The 19,997-nt window shown below is 37.3% G+C and overlaps 1 protein-coding gene across 1 annotated transcript; it reads right to left on the reverse strand.

The window, feature by feature from the left end:
- Positions 1 to 10,217: 10,217 nt before the first annotated feature.
- On the reverse strand, positions 10,218 to 10,975 carry LOC124374649 (ATP-dependent DNA helicase PIF1-like). The gene is made up of 2 exons (XM_046832824.1): positions 10,690 to 10,975; positions 10,218 to 10,621 (listed from the first exon to the last, which is right to left on the reverse strand). Exons 1-2 carry the CDS (start codon positions 10,973 to 10,975, stop codon positions 10,290 to 10,292), a joined length of 618 nt encoding a protein of 205 aa, XP_046688780.1. The 3' UTR covers positions 10,218 to 10,289.
- Positions 10,976 to 19,997: the final 9,022 nt, after the last annotated feature.

A 19,997-nucleotide genomic window follows, 5' to 3' on the forward strand; every position in this document is an offset into this window, starting at 1 on the left:
CCGGGGGGGGGGTGATTAATGTTAAGGTGAGGATAAGGACATCAGGGGGTTTAAATTCGTCAGGATATTTGGTCTGGTCATATGAACAAATTTCACCGGGGGGGTGGGGTTAATGTTACCAAGGGGTTAATGACACACCTGGGGCCTATTTTAGAGGGTGTTGTGCCTGTAAAACTAAAAAAAAAAACACTTCTGTCCCTATCTACGTATTGAAGCTTCACTAAAGCTACAGCCAACTCCCGGCACGTGTGGAGGGGGGTTTTAGTCACTCGGTTAACGTATTAATACGAAGGTCAATCTGGAACCAAAGCACGGAATCGCACTAAATTATAGTTGCAACAGATTTAAAACCCCTAACAATTGACGAACAAAGAGGAAATTTTGCCTTTTAGAGTATTTACCAGGGCTTACGGAAAGATAAACGGACAGAAAAAAGCTATATGTACTCTTTTTTTGTTTGATTTTATCAATAGCTAGTTATAAATAGTGTTTACATTTAAGGCTACGGCCAACTGTTCGGCCACTAATTCGAGTCCGAAATGTAAGTTTTTTAAGTGAAATTTTCGGACATAATCACGTTTTGACGGCTAATACCATGGGAAGAATAGAGTAAAAAGTCCACTGAACACCTTTTGTTGATAACATCGCATTATTTTTGGTATTAAAAATCAAAATTTTATTCTGGCCTAGAACTAAGGTTTTGTCCCTGCAATGGAGGCACAGAAAAACAACTATCATCACGTAAAAAAACTTGAAAAATTCGATACATTAAAACGCGTAATGCGGCCCAAACACCATTGGGGATAGGGCGAATATGATACTTGAACCTTTTTTTGTTAAGATCACCGCCGTATACTACTAAATCCTAATGAAAATTTAATTTGAGCTATCGACCAACCGTTTTTAGGCGCTATTCGAGCCCGAAAGGTAAAATTTTTGGGCAAAATTTTCAAAAATGTTTTCACTTTAAATCGGTCGTTTTGCCGGCCAAAACCAAATGGAAGGGATAGAGCAAAAAAAGTCATTGGACACTTCTTTTGTTAGGAATCGCTTCACTCCACACTAGCGGTTTTTTTTCGTCTCAGATCCGAGCTACGACCTACGGTTTAGAACACTACAGCAGACCGTCTCAAACAAAAGTCTACACAGCGAAAATTGCCAAAAATTCGGCAAAATGTTCGAGTTTGGAAGCATTTTACGGGTTGATCGGTAGAGATGTGGGAAAATCTAATGTGCCTATTTTGTAGATCAGAAAATTCGCTAAATCCCCTCAAAAATTAGATTTGAGCTACGACCAACGGTTTATTCGCTAGACGGCTCTAAAGCAAAAAACTACACCAGTTTTTAACCAGTTTCAACCGGTTTTTAATTTTTTTGAAGGGTTAAAAAGTAAAAATATCCGGTTTTCAGACTTTTCCTGTGGGTATATTGCAAAAGGTACCTGCATGCCAAATTTCAAGTTTCCAGCACTTCTAGAAGTATGTTAGAATTTGTATATATATGTCAGTCAGTGAGTCAGTCAGTATCACATGCGGCTGTATATATATAGGATACGGTATCTGTTAAATTAAACCGGTGTTAAAAATTAAAGGTTTTAGTTTAAATTTACAAAATTACACGCCCAGGATAATATCTTCTAGACCTCCCTTATGTGACCAATGCTGAATGTTTTGAACCACCTGATCAGGAATAAAGATAACAGTTGTGTCTATGTTATATGACACTTTTGTGGTAACAACGGTCACACGTTTCCGGATTATACATTTTCTTAAACAGTTGCAGTTTGGTTGAAAATTGTCCAAGTCTGGTACCTTATTTCGTTCTTACCAGCATAAAAACTGAAGTTATTGTTTGTAAATAATTTTCTTTGTAGGTACGAAACGAAGAGACGAACAAGCTAAACTTTTAATGAAACTCCCTTAATTTTTAGCTGTACTATTTGGTTTGTGGTTAATGTTCTACCTACGGTATCCATACTTTTTGATCCGAGAGTAGAACACATCTTTACCTACAATCCTTTAACATCGCATTAATGTTTGTAAAAGTGTGAAGCACGAAAATTTAACATTACGAAACTAGAACATTTGAATTTTTACTGTAAACTGGAGTTGTGTTGGTAGATGTATTACTGTTGAATGAATAGTCATTTTTATAACATGAATTATGATGGCTAGCCTAGCAACACACTGAGTGAGGAAATCCAAAACTGATTTTATAGCTACTAAGTTAACTCAAGGTGAAGTTATAAAAATACTATTAGAATACCGTTAAACAACACTTTTTGATATTTTTCTTCAAATATTTGAATTATAGACTCAAAACTTATGCCTCTAGCCAGTTTTGATTCAATTGAGAAAAAATTGGTAAACCTTACATATGAAGGGTAGGCTGGATCGGGGCTGTGAGATGTCTCCAGGGCTTCCAATAACTTAGCCTTTACATTTGATTCACTCACTGGTCAAAATAACTCCTCTATTTCACAATATTATAATTTTTATGTCACCGTGGACTTTAATAATAAAATGGACGAATAACACTTAATATTAAAAATAACATATCTTCCCAAAACTCTTATCAAAATAATATTAACTGTTAATTCGAAATCTGAAATTTTAATTCTTCGTTTCCATATTGTATTATATTCGTCCTATATTGGAGGTGAGTACTCTCTAAGGCTGCCAGTCCCCATGGAGATTTCATGGAGATTTGGCTCCTTCCTCTTGCTGTCTTCGGCCCTGCATGTAAAACAACATTGGTTTAAATCCTGAGCCTTGTGGAACCACTTACCAAGACGTGATGTTATGGTTATTGGTACCTTTACGGATGATCAACCTATTAACCACAATACAGTTGCATTTAAAAAATCATTCTTTTAATTAAAAGCTTCCAAACACTTTGTAGAAAGATACTAAGATTTAAAATCGCATAAAGTTTTCATATTTAAAATGTATTTACAATCACTTTTAGTTGTTTAAAACGAACTTTTCTAAAATTAGCCTGCAGACTAATGATTATAACTGATCTCATTTTTCCTACTTAAGATGATAAGTCTTCCTTCCCTATTCTTAGATTAGTAGGTACTGAAGATCGACTGCTGTCTTTAGACAATAGATATACTGTTATAAGTCAAATATATAATAGCATTGTACAATGATAGGTATTAACAATCGCATGATAGTTTTAAGTGAATTATGACAAAACTTTATGACACCTATATAACAGAGTATAAGTTTGTAATCTTTAAAGGGTACTCAGCTAACAGAGCTTAAGTTTGAAGTAATTTTCAGATAAACTGAGCAATAGTAATAATACATTTCATCATTAATTGTATCAATTTTATCTCATGTAGGTACTTAATTTCCATTAACAATATCTTTTTAAATTTATTGCAGAAAAATACAAATTTTAAATCTTGAACCCTCAAGTACGCTCAAAAGAACGTGCTTGAATCCTTTTTTTAAATTTTGTATGTTGCATACATATCCTAAGAATGACACAAAAGCCTAATGTTTATGTTTGTTTTCATGGTAGGTGTTTTTATGAGACCAAGACTTGAATGTTATTGAAGTTATACTCATAAACACATTCTTGACGGGGAAGGAAATTATATATATATATCTAATTGAGGTTCTCAGCAAATAGCCAACAATACGTACTTAATTTTTTATAATTTTTTACATAGAGACAGACATATGGATTTTATGTATCTAAGACCCACGTTCATACAGTGAAACGTTTTTGTCTTGGCTGAGCAATAACATGGTATACCTTTGTCCAGAGAGTTATCGGACTCTCTCTCTCTCGCTCTCTCTCTCTATATATATTATATATATATATATATATATATATATATATGAAGTCGAAAGTATTTCTAAAAAATGTACATGTGAAAGATTAAGAAATTAATTCTTTCTCTATATAAAAACTTTATTTTACTTTTGTAAATACATAACAAAAATATAATTGTTTATTTGCATTCTTTCTATTAATATAACATAGATAAAAGAAGAATATGATTTTTTTTATGAATGGTGCTCAATGTACGAAAAGAATAAGAAAATTAAACAAATTTAATTTTAAAATCTTTTCTGAATAAATGGTAATGGCAGAAAATTACAGTGACTTAGATCATTTTGTTATGCGACATGAAATAGATGTGAAAAAGGAAGCTGGGATGATATTGATAATCATATTCGAATTATCTGAAGATACATTATGAGGTTGAATCGTAAAACATTAATTTAGTTAAATGGCAAAATTTGAGATTCATCATATGATTTTATCATATGAAATCCATATGATAAATTGAAGGATTATATCAATGTTATTTCTCTTCATCAATATTCGAGTCCAGAATTTAAGAAATATTTAATGTTCAGTTACTCGGAATTTATTAAGCTGAAAACCCTCATTTTTAAGATAGAAAACTGAATACGTTTTACTGATAATTAAAAAAAAACGCATAAATTCTTATAGATATGTGTAACAAATTTTCGTATCTTAAAAGTTTAAGTGAACATTTTGAAGTTTATATATGAATAATAATTTTCTTAGAAATTTATATTTTATATTTTCGGGAACTTCTGCTATTCAAATAATTATGGTCAAGCATATCTTGAAACAAATAATGCTTAATTAGATGAATATTTTTTGTTGTGTTTTTATTTCTTAAAACTAAAAACTGAAGTGAGGAAAAATAACATATTAATGCAAGAAATAGATAAGTGTGGTTAACTAAATAAAATAAAAGTAACTGTTTCTTACCTGTAAAATTGATGAATTCTCTAATGGATTTTATACAACTTTTAAATTTACTCTAGAAGAAAATTTTCTCATTTTATATAATGATTTAAAATATTATTAACTGCCCTATATACTAATTTGATTTTATATTAACTTTATAACAGCTGAAAAAATAATGGAGTATTGAAAACAAAAACTGGGAATGATATACTCTGTTGATGGAAAGATAAAAATTATGGAATATTTTAATAGAGTTGTAATGATACATTATGAAATCACAAGTAACATTTAACTAACTAATGAAATCACAAAATGTAGAATTATAACGTTTACATTTTTAAGTTGGAAATGTATTGAACAACTAATTTCTGGAACAACTTATTGATTCAATATTTACATGTATTTGTCGAAATGTACTTAATTCAAACTTAATTATTATTGTTTTTTCAAACAAAAAGAAAAATAATCAAATCATTAAGAAAAACCCTTCAAAACGAAATACTTTGCATGTATAAAAATATTATATTACATTTGAATGGTTCTTATTGTGTAGAATGAATTATAAAATTTAAATACAAGTATTTTTGCTGGACAATTTTAAAAGTATGTATCAGATGTATCAAGATTTTATGGTAGTTTTTGATCAATATATAAGTACATGTTTTTGATTAATACATGTAATCATAATACTAAAGAATTTATAAAAAAACAGACCAATTAATATGTTATAGATACAGCAAAGTCGTCAATTAAAATTAAAAAGAATATCAGTTTCGAATGTTCAAAATGCTGTAACACATTAATCTGTTTATGTTGTCATTGTTTCTGAGGAAACTTCAGCATATTATGTGATAAAAAGTGATATTAGAGAAATGCAAATAAAATAATACCGACTAAACATAGTTTCATCACTTACTTGGCTTAATAAAATATTCATATTATTTGTTTTATGATTTATTTTTTTTTACTTTTTAATTGATGTTTCATTGAAATTGCTTAAAAATATAGAAGCATATCATTGAACAATAAAATATTTTTATAAGAAAATAACAGTTTGATATTCACTGTTTATATTATAGGCGTGTTCTTTGTGATTAAACATTAACGTTGTGTTGATTTTGGAATGTCCCAAAATTTGTCTAGGAGTGAAAGTTTCGATACCTACTTATATAGCAATAAACAATTTATAGAGTGATTCTATAAACCATCTATAATAATGTATAAAATGATGCTTAATGACTTATTATTTGTAAATGAGGTTTTAAAGTTGTATTATGTAAAATTTAATGCACAGTTTACTATATAGCAATTATGTTCCAAATATTTAATGTTTAATCTTTTATTAACAGTTTTATGTCCAGTTTTCTGTGATATGGTTTATATTGAAGCTATGACGGGAAGGGGCCAATTTAATGCGAACGTTTTGTTTAGCTCCAGTTCACTTTCCTATTACGTGCCAGCATCTGAAATCTAATACTTTTGCGTAGTCTGGGAGTCCTCTGATGTCTAAACGATGCTGGGGTTTCGTTTTGAGCTTCTTCGTTTCTTCGTCGCCGACTGTCTTTCGACCCCTTCATACGAACATGACTTCAAATTTCAGGAATCAAGTCTGCAACGGCATCAGATTTCAGATGCTGCACGTAAGATGAATGTGAACTGGAGCTAAACTCAACATTCGTATGGTTTATATTTCGTACTCCCATACTAGACAAATAGTCCTGAATGCCTTATAGAGGCATTTTCTCTTATTATGAATTAATTTTAATAAATTAAAAGGCCACTTCCTTTAAATAGACATATCTTATCAATATTATTTTTATATGTTATATTGCTATATAGCCAAATGTAAATGTACGTATTACCATGTATGTTTTTTAAGCTTACATTAGCTTAATTGAGAATTTATTAACTAAAAATGTGTAAATATGATGTTATTTAAATAAATATACTGCGTTGAATCATATATGTGCTTATATTTACTACGACACTAATGATAAAAATAACCTACTTCTCAGTCTGAAGTTGGTAGGACTGTGGTCCTTCTTTGAATAACCCTTGTCCAATTCAGTAAAACTTATTTTTCACTTTTCCAGTAGATTCTAAATATTTATAGTACACTATAGTCTAGTACTCGGATATTTTTCACATTGGCGCCTCCACAAAATGACTGTGACTTTCTTTCATGATTTGTTTACTAACGAAAGCAATTTAAGATGAGATGGAATATTCAGTTCGTGTGTTGACTACGGAAAACCCCTCAAGAAAATGAAATAAAATTGTATGGATATTGTAAAAATATGGATCAAAAACTATGTTATCCATATTTTTGCAGGAATTTCGCAGATTAGATGATTGACCTATACGTACTTCTTAACCGACGTAATTCAACAACAAATTCCGGTTTCAAGGGTCACACTCCCTGATTTATTTGATAAAAAAAAAAAAAAACTATATTGTTGAAGATCTTATTCAGTGCAATGAATCTTCTGCCCATTTTAGAAATAACACCCACACCCATTCAAATAACCTGCTTAGACAGCATTGGATTGGACGAGAAGGAACAATTCTTTCGTTGATAAGGTTTGGATTGTTTCATTAATAGTCTACGTATTTATTTTTTCTGTTGTGCTTTCTTTCAAAAAACCATAAATCTTAAGATGCTTTTTTTTTTGCTATTAATTGCTTTCTTATTAAATGCTTAATACGCACACATCATAAAAAGGAAGCTTGTTTTGGACTTTTATTTCCATTGTGAGGTGAATAACAGGAGAAATGCTATTAATGTGATTTCAAAAAGATTATTGTCACTATGAGGAAAAACAACGAATGCATTAACCACACATATCCTTCAAATCTTTGGTTTGAACTGAGATAAATCCAAGACTTAAATACCTCCATAAAGATAGGAGACAGTGGAGAATCCATTTCCATTCCCTCATCTTGACAGTAAATCTTACCCTGTAATTCAAAATAATAACATTTAGTGCAAGGCCATCACAGGGTTGTGGTTACTATTGGTAAAAATAATGCAATAACAAGAAAATAAGTAAAATTATTAGAAATAAAAGAAAGAAATAACGCAAGATTTCTAACTTACAAAGTTCTGAGAAAACGTAAAATTTTGCACTCCACTCTGGTTTAAAATCCCAGATACCGATATTGTTTCAAATCTGTTGAAAAATTATCGGAGGACAACAGAAATTGTTGGACTGAAACCATATTTTTAATCCAATTCTTTTAAAACAAGGTGTTATTGAATTTGTAACGAAAATTTTTTTAAATCTGGGTTTTAATAAATTTTATATGTAGGTAGTTTTTGAGTTTCAGATTATTTCAATACACAATTTTTGAAAAATTATATAAATATAAATCCAGTCTTATTTTTAAACTATGAAATGAGGCTTTAAATTGTTTTATAGAACTATGACTACTAATTATATATATATATATATATATATATATATATATGTATGTATATATGTATGTATATATGTATATATGGTATGTATGTATATATGTATGTAATAAAACAGGCTATTTTTGAAATTATCAATGAAAAACTCAGAACGACGAAAATGGGCCGTTATATAACATGCAACCAAAACCTGGTATACTTTAAAACATATCTAGGTATGTAGAGGAGAGAAACGCCCACGTGTACTTTTTTTATATGTCCAAATAAATTTTAATTATTATTTTTTTTTTATTTAGTGGCCTATGTTTTTTTTTGTCTATAATAATAGTACACGATTAATTTGGCAAACCAAAAAATTAGCTGGAATGTAAAATTAATTATATTTATAACCAGAATATCATAAACTTTAACAATTTAACAAATTCTGAAAATGTAAATATTGCAGTTCCTAAAATGTCAACAATTGTGAGCTGTGAATTATGGGTTGATATTAGTATTTATTGTAAGTTTTGGGTTTATAGAAAGCCCAACCTCTTCACCACCATTTTCTAATTCTATCAAGTCATCACACGCACATTCACAGACCATCACACCAGCGGCACGCAGCGCAGCGGTCGGCGACCAGTTCTGTTACGTAAAGTGGCGTGTGCACGTTGTGGACGATGTAGGCCTGCATATAATTAACTCGCTTTCGCTCGCCGGGGGGCTCCGCCCCCCAGGCCCCCTTAGGGGTGTTACTTTAAGTTCGGGTTCGAGATCAATTTAGGTATTAGCTAATTTTCTATTAGTACAGTTTTGAAATCAGGCAATTTTTTGAGAGTGGGTAATTTTATCAGACTCAATTGTATTTGGGGTAGATAGTAGTTGTTCAATATTCAGGTAGGGAGAAAAAAGATAGGATTTCAGTGAAAAAAAGGTGAAGAGGCTGATTTATGAGCTTGATATCAAGGATATTATAAACTATTGCATTTGATCATTTGAAGGTAATAGAGATGGTGGTTTTAAATGAAGAAAATGCTTTTGATGGAATAAATGGGTGGTTGGAATTTCAGTACAAAAATATGTATGAATTTTGAAATGAGTAAAAGTAAGTTGGCTGTTTGTCGGTTAACCTACGCTCAGGCATTGAGGTTAGCGTATTCAGTCTCGCCACAGGGATGCACAAAACGCAGAGACCATGTATATGTACACATTTATAACAACAAGTAGCTTATTAAATCAGCTTTGGTTTTAAGTGCAATAGTTAGTTATGTTTATGGCATAACCTATGGTTGAATGCAATGGTAGAACAGGTTGTTAAATTGTTAAAGTATTGATTAAATATGTCAGATGGTTGATGGCATGAAAACACGATGACTTAGACAATGTTAATGAATGGTGAATTGACTTTGAGGTAAAAGAATTGGGTTTATTTTTTAGGATGAAAAAGAATATTGCTGTTTAATTAATTTGTCATTATTCGTTTTAAGCAAAAGAGATGGTTGATTTTGTGTGTGTTGAATATGAATAGTGGTTTAAAAATATAGAATAAAATGTGTTTGGAATTTGAAAAGAACAGAAAATCAGTTGTTTGCCCGTCGGTTTACCAACGCTCAGATATTGAGGTTGGCGTATCCAGTCTCGCCACGGGGAGGCCGGCCAAACTTAGAGACCATATCTATTTTACATATTTACACAAAGCGGGGAGTTTTATTCTGGCAGATCCCCTTGCCTACTGCTAATAAAGTCATCAGGGAGTTTTGGTAAAGCAGTTCCCTTTGCCTACTGCTAATGAAATCATCAGGGAGTTTTGGTAAAGCAGTTCCCTTTGCCTACTGCTAATGAAATCATCAGGGAGTTTTGGTAAAGCAGTTCCCTTTGCCTACTGCTAATGAAATCATCAGGGAGTTTTGGTGAAGCAGTCCCCTTTGCCTACTGCTAATGAAATCATCAGGGAGTTTTGGTAAAGCAGTTCCCTTTGCCTACTGCTAATGAAATCATCAGGGAGTTTTGGTGAAGCAGTCCCCTTTGCCTACTGCTAATGAAATCATCAGGGAGTTTTGGGAAAGCAGTTCCCTTTGCCTACTGCTAGGTCAAATCACGACGGGGAGTTTTTTTTAAGTGGCAGATCCCCTAGCCTACTGCCGAAGACTTAATCAGTGTTTAGAAGGAGCTCGTCATATACAATATTCTTTGCATAGGCGACTCCTTCTACTATTCTGTCGTCTGGTACAAGAACGACGATGTCGTCTGGACGTCTCACTCTGCTCAACAGGACGTAGAGCTGGCCATGAGTGAAGCAGTCCGTTCTCAGGTCGACTCCGACGTACTCAATTGTCTGGCCTTGGCTCTTGTGACCAGTCATGCAGTACGCCAACATGAGGGGGAACTGACGGCGACAAACCCGGAGCGGCGATCCTTCGGCAAACGCGAACCTGAACGTAATCCGGGGAATTCCGATAGGTTGCGTGTTTGCCGATAAGTCTGACGGTGATCAGTCGGCTGCTGATCGCCGTTCACAATGACTTTGGTGCCGTTCACGAGTCCATCACCGATATTTAAGTTTCTCATGATTAAGCATACGGAGCCGACCTTGAGACGCAGGACGTGATCTGGCACTCCTTTGCCAGTGGCCTGGTTGAGGAGATTTACGTCCACATCCAGCCCGTCGTCGTCTTCTCTGTCCACGGTGTCCGCGCTTCTCAACTCATGAATGCGCCCGTCCATGAGGTCTAGGATGCGACCGTTGATCTCCTTGACGTTCACATTCAGAGTATGAGAGTATTGCCCGTCTCGCACAAAGATCAGGATCTCGCAGAACACCAGGAGGAAACACATCCGTTATTAAGTCCGCGAGAGAAGTGAGGCATCTCACCCCAGTGAGGGGAATGAGAGACTCTCTCTCGCGGCCTTCTCCAAAAAGTAAAGGATTTATTGTTCCATTGCCTACTCCAAGGAGGAAGTTGGAGTAGTCAATGGAACCACTAGTTCTCTGTGGTGTCGTCAGGGAAAATAGTGTGAAACAGTCGCCACAGATGTGACGCCCGAAGTGACACGCACGCGACATCAGCTGGTGTGCGAGCCTTCTCAACGACGGGCGCAATCTGACGGAAGTCCCCGGAGCAGATGAAGATCTTATTCCCGAATGGCACACTACTATTCAATGAGATCCCGGAGGGATCTGTCGATCATCTCGAAGATGTAGCGGTGTGCCATCGGGGGCCTCATCAAACACAATGAGCTGTGCTGCTCTGATGAGTTCTGCTCGCTGGGACCCGTTGGTGATGTTCCACACACCTGTGCCGTGACCTAGGTCTAGAGGGAGTCGGAACATTGCTATGTGCTGTTGTTCCTCCAGCCATGTTCCTTGCAGCAATCCCTGAGCTAGCCACGGCGAGGTGCAACCTGTCGACAACCACGGACATACGCAAGGATGACACGAATCAGAGAGGTCTTCCCATAACCCCCGGGACCGTCCAGAAATATGATTCTAGAAGTGCGTCGGTCACGGGGGTTGAGAAGCAGAGAGCGAACGTACTCAAACACACGGCGCTGGTCTGGGGAGAGTTTGGGCACCCAGTCCTCAACGATGGTTCACTGGAGGTTCTCGCCGTAGTTGAGTAGCTCTCTACCTAACTCAGTCGTGTCATCCTCGACGTAGGGGAGTCCATGATCTTTTCAAGCACGATCCCTGCTGGCGGAGGCTCCGATCGATGTCTATCAAGGTAAGTTTCACCGCCAGTTCAGGGTCGAGAGGGTTCCTTTCTAAGTGATCCCTCGCCTAAGGTGGTTCTTGAAAGACTCCCACAGAAGAGCAGCGGGAGCTCCCATGTTGCAGAGGATCACGAAGAAGGAACGGAGCCTAGGTCCAGTCATAAACGTAGATGCCTCGCGCAGCGCGTGATTGTATTCTTCTTCGTCTTCCACCAGGCCGAGATTGCGGGCTACGTCCTGAAACGTCCGGCAACCAGGACCGCCACGGAGCCAGAAGATCAACGTAACCACGGCAAGGTGTAGACATAAGTAGAATACGAAGGTAGTATTGTTCTCCTCGGTTGGGAGAGACCCACATCAACATACATACCTTCTCACCACGCTGGCGGAGTCGTTACAAAGTGATGGCCATCGGGGTGTTCGTACAATTCCGCAGTACGTGGGCGCTTAGTGTGCACCATGAAACTTCTCGTAAAATGTCTGGTACGTGACATTGTCAAAAAGTTTCATGGTGCGGGCGATTGAAGTAGACCATAAGCTTGGAGCTTGCTTGAGTGACTGCATCAGAGAGCTGTCTCGGCCGAAAGACAACACTTTGTTTGCCCTCTAAATGCACGGGAAGACACTCAACGGTGGGCTCGAGCTTTGACACAGGAAAGTCGAGAAGACGCCAGCATGCGTCGCTGGCACCCACCATTCTCTTCGTCACGTAATGCTCGACCTCATCCTCTTGTTTCCCCAGGGGAGTGACGGTTACGTTCTGGAAGAGAACCGCCTTTCATGAGGTACTTAAAGAGGTACTTGATTTCGCGACGAGTAGAAGCAAGCTCCAAGTTTATGTGCGCCTCGTATTTGAGCAGTAATGTGGAATTGTACGGAACGACCCAGCCATCATGCACTTTGATCTGTCTCCTCCGTGATGTGATAAAGCCTTCGTTTGTGTAGTCTCGTTTGTATTGGACGAACCCCCTCTCGTCCACGTGGGTGGTTTGGCAGGCAGGCTTGGGGTAGAACTTGTTGCAGTGCCCCTTTGCAGAGTCCCAGCACAGGAAGTCGGTGCGGTGGGTCAGTACCACATGGACCATGAATCATGTGTTTCAGCACCAACTTCCTGAGTCTTCCAGCGGCTTCCTCCTCCGAAGGGATGTCTGCGCGTATTACGGAGTCAATGTCACGTGGCCTGTACCGGTCCATCGCCGTCAAATTTTTTTAAACACACAATGTGGGCATGAGGAAGGCCCCTCATTTGCATTTTCAATGACATAGACGATGTAAACCGGACGGCTAAACATTGCTCCGCTGCGCAGATCTCGGAGGAGTTCGCCAAGTTTAATCTGGAAGATTCTGCAGGCTGTTGAGGGGTCACTGCGCCCGCTGTTGTGAGGGCAGGCCTTCTTGTTTTCCTCCCAAGTAGCACTGAAGGTGAACGTCAGGAAAAACGTTAGGTGAACCCAGACGAGACACAAGGCCCATTGCGTTCTCGTAATGTACCTTCATGTATCTGGGTCCACCGGTAAACGAACTTGGGAGGTAAACTTTTCCAGCCTGCACCCCACCCTCACCCAAGACTTGTTTCATCGCGGGTGATGTCGCCTAAAACCTGCCCACCAGCTTGCCTACCCGTTGAGCTTCAAGGAGCTCGTCCAGTGGTCCTATCCTCAAGGAATTTTGAGCAGCAGAACGCGTTTGGGAGAAACGAATAAATCTTAGACGCTCCTCCTCGTACCTCGCGAACATCTCGACCTGCCATGCTTGAGACAGCCTGCCGAAATGCGAGAAACGGGGATCGGAGAGGAGGAGACATCTAGAGTAATTGTATTGTGAAAGTTTCCCCCCGTGGTTGTCTAAGCGCCCAATATGCCACCCTAAATTACCTTGAGGATAGAGCAACGGATATTGGAAAGGCTCCATTAAGGGGCTAAAGAGGTCAACGGAAGACGGACGCCTATCACTCTTCTTTCCAGATGGTCAATTTTCTTGGATCAGTTATGGTGTCTTCATTGCTCAATACAGCGTGCACTTCAATGCCTGTTTGCCTATCTCCAAGAAACAGGGCCATGGGTAGATCTGCTGGTCACTTCAAATTCCAAATGAGCGTTGACTGAAGGCTCATCACTCAATCTACGGAAATCATTGATGAAAGGATTACAGGAAAGAAGATATGTATTAATTTCATCAATGACTTCTGAGTTCAATGATCTACCCATGGCAATGTTTTTGCGCTCCTCGCCATCATCTATGTACAGGCGGGGCACCGGTTCACAAACTGGACATCACCTCCCTTGGTCCTAAACTTTTGACCTGGAGCGTCCAGACTGTGAACCTGGTGGTACATCTTACCTTCGAACTTAAAGAAGGCGAGGCCTGAAGGATGACGGTACCCCCCAGTCACCTCGAGAGCGCAGAAGGCAAACAAGTCATTGTAGGCACGGGCTCGTTCGATGAACAGACGGTTTAGAATAGAAACTGGCGTTCCAGAGGAGGTAAATTATGGGACTTTATAAGATCCCTCACCGCAACACCATTTCTTCCTATCCTTCTCTTCATCGAACAGCCTTGCATGACAATGAGGACACTTTGAAATGTTTTCGTCCCATAAACTTATTTTTTTTAGTTTGTAAGAATTAATATAGACTAAATTATCTATTTTCCAATACGCCATTGGGCCATGTTCAACTACACGTCGTGCTAGTATGTTGGAAATGTGCCTTAATTCTGTCAATTTAGGATTTTTTATTCGAAATATTTGTACTTTTTGTAAATTTGTGTCAGGATGTTTTTCTGTATAACGCTGAACAGCACCCCTGTGAACTTCAGGGATGCTGCTCAGTGTAGCGCTGAACAGCATCTCGATGGACCTGAGGATGTTGCTCAGTGTGTAACGCTGAAACAGCATCTCGGTGGACCTGAGGGTGCTGGCTCAGTGTAAACGCTGGACAGCAATCTCGGTGGACCTTGAGGGTGCTGCTCAGTGTAACGTTGAACAGCATCTCGGTTGACTTGAGGGTGCTGCTCAGTGTAACGATGAACAGCATCCCTGTTGACTTGAGGATGCTGTTCAGTATATCTTTTCACTGCGTCCCTGTTGACTTGAGGATTGTTTGAGGAGTACTTTTTCTTTGAATTTTTTATCTGCTCCTCCTTAGTGGTTGAAAGAGTTTTAGGGCGGCCACGTTTCACTTTTTTAGGTCTACCCGGCCCCTTTTTAACTGGAGCACAGACGGAACATGGTACTTATTTCTAATGGCGATAAAGATTCGACAATGCTTAAACAAGTAGAATTAGGATCTTTGATTATTGGCTCAGGAGGAGAGGACACTGATAGCGTAGGGAACATATCCAGTCTACCCGTGCGCAGCATTTCAGCCAAATGGGGGGCGCATTGATGGTATATCATAGCGCAGTTTGGCTGGGTCCCGGCCAAGGGCAAGTGATGAAGTAGCATTAGCAATGGCGAATACGCCGCAGTCAAAACCGTTTTCTTGCCTTTGGAACGGGAATAAATGCTGGAACGATGGATAGGTCCGGGAACAGAAGGGAGAGCAGCTTAGTTTGGTCTGCAGTGAGGTGGGCACTGTTCAGGACTGTCGTACACATACAAATTACTGCCATCGTGGAAGACCACAATCCAATGACCGATAGAACTGGCGTCGATCTTCCCCGAGAACAGAATTTGTATGTGAGGTGTAGCGACAGCCGAAACACCTTCCATTGCATCAATGGCCAAACAGCTTACAGGATGATACTCAGTGTTTTCATCCAGTATGCTTCCGAACCTATCCATATGGTCAGTACTAAGATAGTCCCCACTCTCAACCTCTCTTACCATTCCCTCGAGGAATGCATTCATTTTAAACGTCAAATAAAAAGGAATAAAAAAATTAAACAATAATTAAAAAGGAATATAAGCTTCAATTAAGAACACAAAAAAACACAACGAGAACACAAGGAACAGTCAGAAAAAAGGGCAAAATGTTGCCTAATAGTACAGCGAAGAAGCAGAAAATAGTCCACTTGGGACGTCAACAAACAGTGCCCGCCTCTATCTACAATTTAGCTGATTTTCAATAAATATTAAAAAGTTAAAAAAGGAAGTTATAAGCTTTAACTAAGTAAAAAAATAATAAAAAGATATAAGATAAAAAACAACGAGAACACAAAAGAAAAGTAAGAAAATTGGTCACAATATGGCGTAATAAGAAAGAAAAGAAAGCAAAGAAGTAGAATAGAAGTAGTCACTTGGATGTTAAGAACGATGAACGTGAACTTTTTATTTAAACGTAAAATACATATATTTTTTACTGAAACAGTCAATCCATTAAGGAAACAACAAAAAAATAAAGCCTAGTATTAAAACCGAAATATATTCAGCCAAGTTAAGAGTACGGCTATTCAAGTAGTCAATGTAGACTGAGTAGGAACGTAAAGTTAAGTTTGGATTTCATAGACATCTAGGGATATCAACTCCTACGTACCGTACAGAAGTCGCTAAGGCCATCAATTCTCTTCACTAGGATCCCTAATGTTGTCCCGACACCAAAACTATCAACTTCGGAAAGTTAGCAACTGAATTTTGCTGTTGACTTTTGGAAACGCGAATGAAGATGGGTGGAAAAATAGCAAAAAATGACAGTTTTTTGCAAATATCTCGTAAACGGTAAGAGATATCGAAAAAATGGACGAAATTTTTTCCACCCCTGGACCGTTCCCCACCCTTTCTGAATTATTTTTCCCTATCTATCGACACCAAAAAAAGTTAACCTAGGACTATCTTTACGTTAACCCCCCCCTCCACCACCCATCCTCGCAATGTCCCTATCTACTATATCACAAAATTATTTATTTCTCGGGATTGGGTAAACATATTGAGACACTTCAAACTGTTTATTGGTGTAGAATTTCACGATGCATCTTATGGTGTTATTATTTATTTTCTAAAAATTTGTTTTTTTTTATTAGGAAATTTTTTGAAAATTTTCAAAAAATACGTTTTTTCAACTTCTCGCGCCTCCTGTATATACACTTTAAGAGATAGAGCAAAAGTTTAAATGGCAAACTTGTAGAGAGTTTCAAGGAGAATACTGTAAGTGGGCTCCGTTTTTCGATAGGATGCTTCGTTAAGTCACAATCGAGCGCCTACGAAAAGGTCTACACGGGGAGAAAATGCGTCCGCCATTTTGATTTTTTTAAGGGGTTGAAAATGAAAAAATTCTCACTTTTCGGGATTTTTCCTGGTGGTTACACGTGGAAAGCTATCTGTGTACCAAATTTCAAGTCCTCTAACTCATCTGGAAGTAGGTTAGAATTAGTATACGTGAGTGAGTGAGTGAGTCAGTCAGTCAGTTACACATGCGGTTGTATATATATTAGATAAAGTGCTTTTCGTTTTAAAACGTAAAATATTCCTGGCGATAAACACCTTTTCCTTGTTCTCTTAGGAAAGAAACTGAATTGCACTTAGTCCAAAAAGGACCTTTGCACTGCTTCCAGAGTGACAGGATATTCAGGATGGGTAAGATTGGGAGTAGCGGTCGTGTCCTACCAAGATCCGTGAGGAAGGATTTTGGGTATAAAATCTCAGTCATGTCTACTTGAAAGAGGGTAAGCCAGCCTCTGCAGTTAAAAAAGGCAAGGGGTGGTACGCCCCTAATGTTATGGTGGCAACAGCCCTTAACACTTAGTGAGTCCATCAACTCCAACAGTCATCTCCCGCAGTAGGCTACTCCTATCGATCTACTCTTGCATCCCAATATCTCGCTCGACATTTGGGGTTGGTGATGTGCTCCTTTTGAACATCCATAACATTACCCAGATTTAAGTGACTCATTGGTTTTTCCTATACTCGGTGTTGGGTCAACTCGAAGGTATAAATCAGACAAAAGTTTGAAGTAGGGCTGAAATTGGATGATGATGCATGTCACTCCAAGGGATTTGGATGAGCGTTAACGAATATAAAACATTGGTCTTATGGATGTCTATACTGTACTTTTAAAATATTGCAGAATAAATAAATTTGTAAACAAACAGAGATTTAACAACTGATATATTAACACATATAGCCCAACACCTTTTGGACTTTTATTCTTAGGGTAAAAAAGTAATAGAGTGAAAAGTAAAATGTTATAAATGTCGTAACAAGATTTCATTTCAGCCCATCTTCTTGCCCTTGTTGTGTCCTCCCCCAGCTCAAGGGGACTTTTCTTAATTTTATATACAATTCTCTAAAAAATAACAAACTTATTATGAAACAAAACATGTGAATGCATCATGTGACATAATTATATATCAGAGGAAGAATAATCTTTAAATGTTTCACTGGAACGATGGCAAATGTCAGGAAAACCTCATGTTTCCTTTCATTTCTATTTAGACAAGAATGATGAACCTCTATGATGGTGAATATTCAATCAAAGTGATATTTGGTTTGAGTGTTAATATCCAGTATCCTGGCCAAAAACTTATCTTCTGTCTGTCTACAGGGGGGATGTAAAACTTTTATGGGGGATAGTTCTGTCTATATCTGTCACGCGGTTCATTATCCGACCACAACGAAATGAGCTCTTCCTTAAACATTCTCATGGCAATCTGAGTGAAAACGTTTATGCCACCACGTGGTGCACAGCTTCATTCCTGCATATTGGTCTACTGTGAAAATATATTTTTATTGTATATTATTAAAAACAATTTAGTTGTTACATTGGAGTGTGGGAACAACCTCAAAACCTTATCGTTTTTACACACAAAAATTCAACAATATTTCAGATGCGAGGTGGATCCTCATCTTCTTGGGAAGCCATTCCATGCCACCATAACACCATTCTACAGCTCTGCTTTAAACAATTAATCATCTTCTAGATAAATTTTCTGATAGAGCTTGAATTGTGTTGGAGACAGGGAGGAGTATCCAATTGGGACTACCCTGCCAGTGTTAATTTTGTTACGTTTTATTTCCCCCCCCCAAAACCGTTTTGTCTTTTAAAAAAATTGTCTTTATTTAAGGGCACGAGACGAATTGAAGGTTATATGTTAAAACAACAGGACTACATACTACTCTTGTGAATACAACAAAGTTAACGCTTGTATGGACAAAACCAGTCTCAATGGCGATTTGTAATAAACTGGTTTTAAAACAAATGTAAATAAACCCTATAACTAATTTTACCCAAAAAATTTCGAAAAGTTCAATCCTAGGAAGTCATTTGATTCCACTTAAGTTTATATGACGATTAATATTACATATATACTTAATAGGGAAAAATTTGGTGAATCGTTTAGATTTATTTACATTGTAATAACTGTAGCAGATTAAGCGGGTTAATGATCAAATTATCATAGAGAAACATCAGTCGGTTATGTAAAGTTTTGGTGAAAGTTTATTGTTGAATGGAAATGGACGAATTTTTTTTTTTCGTTTTCCCTAGTTTTACACACCACCAGCGGAATTTATACGGAATCTTCTGCTCCCTCATACAAATAGTTAATGCTTGTCACACTCACTGACTTCTCTCTCTATAAACGTCTACGCATTTCAGACGGGCGGCGTACGTAATTCTAGAAAGAGCTCCAGGATTTCGGAAATAATGTTGATCTATTCGGTTTGAATAATTTAAGTGTTTGCTGCAAGTAAGGTGAATGACATCTTTTCTGAAAATTACTTTTATAACAGTTTTCCTCTGACCGGATGAATCAATCGGCTTCAAAAACTACTCCGCAATAGCAAACCAATAACAAGGATGAGCTGGAGAAGAAAGGGCACGTGTGTTCTAGCTGATGTAGACAGTATCGGTACTATTACATTATCGAATGTAGAACCTAACAAAACAATCGATTGTCTGCATATTACACGTCGTCCCTGTCCAAATACGCAAGGCAGAGTCTCGTGCGTCAACATGTTGGGGGGTCTGCACCGCCATCCACAGTGGTTAACGAGACCAGATGTTTAATAGTAATATAACTATCCTTAATCCAAGTTGTTTGTTTATAGCGATTGGGATATTAAATTAGTTTTAAAATCTAATGTTGATTTAATGAGAAATTCCTTAGTTTTTAAATGGGAAATCGGGACTCAACATAAGAAATTATATTTTAATGAAGTAAGTGGTACTTAAACCAATTAAAAAATACTACTACCCACAAATTTTTCATG

Source organism: Homalodisca vitripennis, unplaced genomic scaffold, assembly GCF_021130785.1.
Source record: "Homalodisca vitripennis isolate AUS2020 unplaced genomic scaffold, UT_GWSS_2.1 ScUCBcl_9463;HRSCAF=17965, whole genome shotgun sequence".
NCBI classification, from domain to species: Eukaryota; Metazoa; Arthropoda; class Insecta; order Hemiptera; family Cicadellidae; genus Homalodisca; species Homalodisca vitripennis.

Coding starts and splice junctions, on each gene's coding strand:
- LOC124374649 (XM_046832824.1), bottom strand. CDS start 10,975: ATGTGTTTCCTCCTGGTGTTCTGCGAGATCCTGATCTTTGTGCGAGAC. Junction 10,622..10,689: donor CATGAGAAACTTAAATATCG/GTGATGGACTCG, acceptor GATCACCGTCAG/ACTTATCGGCAAACACGCAA.